Below are 2,020 nucleotides of genomic sequence, written 5' to 3'. Positions count from 1 at the left end.
TAGTTATCCATCAGTGTATGAATTTCAAATGTTTCAGTGTCCTGACGTTCCAGTCTTTGCTCTCTTTCTTCCTTCCAATCTCTCTTTTACTAGCTGCCTGGTTAATGAATCCAAAATGTTCTCCAGTTTCTTAACTCATCATGGCTGACCATTTATTCACAGATTAAGTCCAAGATCCTTCATTTATATTCTGAGCAAATCTGCTTTGGTGGCCATCTTTTCTCCAGTTACCCAATTTTCCAGTGCCACAACCACACAGAGATGAAAAAGGTTTTAAACACACCTGGCATTTTCTTGTCAAACATTTCTCCTTAAATTCCCAAATGACCTAGGTCCAATCTCTTCTTGGTATTCCCACCAACTATTGACATCCTAAACTATCTTCAAAGGTAAGCTTAAAAATAATCTGTTCTTAAAACCAGCATGAATACAGAGTGAATTACTCCTTCCATTGTATTCCTGTATTAGTTTAATTTTGTACCACAAAGATGTTTATCATTAACATAACTTAATCATTTGTTTTTCTGTACTTGTGCAAGTACAAGGGTCCATCTTTTGTGTGAGATTAAGATGTCATTCAGAAAATTATGTCTTATTTATCTTTATATGCATCATAATTCCTTACATCCTCATAATGGAATAGGATCAGGTCAGTGCCAAAAGCACCTGGTTATATCAAAGAAAAAAATATATATATATAATCCAAATTTTCCTCTGTCTCTGTGAATAGGTCGTGAGGTCCTGTAAGATCTCCACAAACATGGCTACCTTAAACCACACTGGTGTTAGCCACACAGTCTTCCACTTGCTGGGCATCCCCGGCCTTGAAGACCAACATATGTGGATTTCCATCCCCTTTTTTATTTCCTATGTCATCGCCCTGCTTGGGAACAGCCTGCTCATCTTCATTATTCTCACCAAGCGTAGCCTCCATGAATCTATGTACCTCTTCCTCTGCATGCTGGCTGGAGCAGACATTGTCCTTTCCGCATGCATAGTACCCCAGGCCTTGGCCATCTTCTGGTTCCATGCTGGGGAGATCTCCCTGGATCGTTGCATCACTCAGGTATTCTTCCTCACTTCCACTTTCATGTCTGAGTCAGGGATCTTGCTGGTGATGGCATTCGACCGCTACATTGCTATATGCTACCCACTGAGATATACCACTATTCTTACAAACACACTGATTGGGAAAATTGTTGTGACAATCTTTCTGAGAAGCTATGGTACAGTTTTTCCTATAATATTTCTACTGAAAAGACTGACTTTCTGCAATAGTAACATCCTCCCAAACACTGCTTGTAAACACATGGTCTTAGCCAAAATTTCCTGTAATGATATCCAAGTTAACATCTGGTATGGTTTTTTTCTCCTAATGTCTACCTTGGTCTTAGATATTGTGCTCATTTTTGTTTCATATATGCTTATTCTCCGTGCTGTCTTCCACATCCCATCCCAAGATGCTCGCCACAAAGCTCTCAATACTTGTGGCTCCCATGTTTGTGTCATCATCCTCTTTTATGGACCTGGGATCTTCTCTGTCCTTACTCAGCGATTTGGACACCACATCGCACTCCATATTCACGTTCTGCTGGCCAATGTCTATATTCTCATTCCACCTATGTTAAATCCCCTCATTTATGGGATTAAGACCAAACAGATTTGGGACCTGGTGGTTCACTTGCTGTTTCCAAAACAGAAATGACTATAATAATGGAAACTAACCTTGTACTTTTCTTAGTAATTTTTGCCATGCTTGAGGTTACATTTTGTATCAAGATGTGAAGGGTTGCAGTAGAGATACTAGTCAAATGTCACCACGTCTTGTTGTCTTAGAGCAATTGTATCAGGAATGTTGGTGAATGTTTCTTCTAAAGCCATTAATAAGTCATTAGATGTCAGTGTCTTTGGTGTCTTAGCATTCTCATTCACAGAATTCAGAGCCAGATCAGTTCACCTCTTTACTCCTAGACTGGAGGATAGAATGCAACAAACTGGAGTGGCCTGCCCCAGAAAGTTG

At 39.8% G+C, this 2,020-nt stretch overlaps 1 protein-coding gene across 1 annotated transcript; it reads left to right on the top strand.

Moving 5' to 3' along the window:
- Nucleotides 1-760: 760 nt before the first annotated feature.
- Nucleotides 761-1,705, top strand: OR52B4 (olfactory receptor family 52 subfamily B member 4). Its single transcript, XM_019715842.3, has one exon. The coding sequence runs from the start codon at nucleotides 761-763 to the stop codon at nucleotides 1,703-1,705; it is 945 nt and encodes a 314-aa protein (XP_019571401.2).
- The last annotated feature ends 315 nt before the right edge of the window (nucleotides 1,706-2,020 follow it).

The sequence above is a fragment of the Rhinolophus sinicus genome, chromosome 14 (assembly GCF_057876585.1).
Source record: "Rhinolophus sinicus isolate RSI-liver-muscle chromosome 14, RSI-T2T, whole genome shotgun sequence".
Taxonomy (NCBI): domain Eukaryota; kingdom Metazoa; phylum Chordata; class Mammalia; order Chiroptera; family Rhinolophidae; genus Rhinolophus; species Rhinolophus sinicus.
The sequence above is the reverse complement of the archived record's forward strand: the minus strand, read 5'-3'. Positions and strand labels throughout refer to the sequence as shown.

Bases quoted from the DNA above. Each gene is read 5' to 3' on its own strand.
- OR52B4 (XM_019715842.3), top strand. From the start codon at position 761: ATGGCTACCTTAAACCACACTGGTGTTAGCCACACAGTCTTCCACTTG.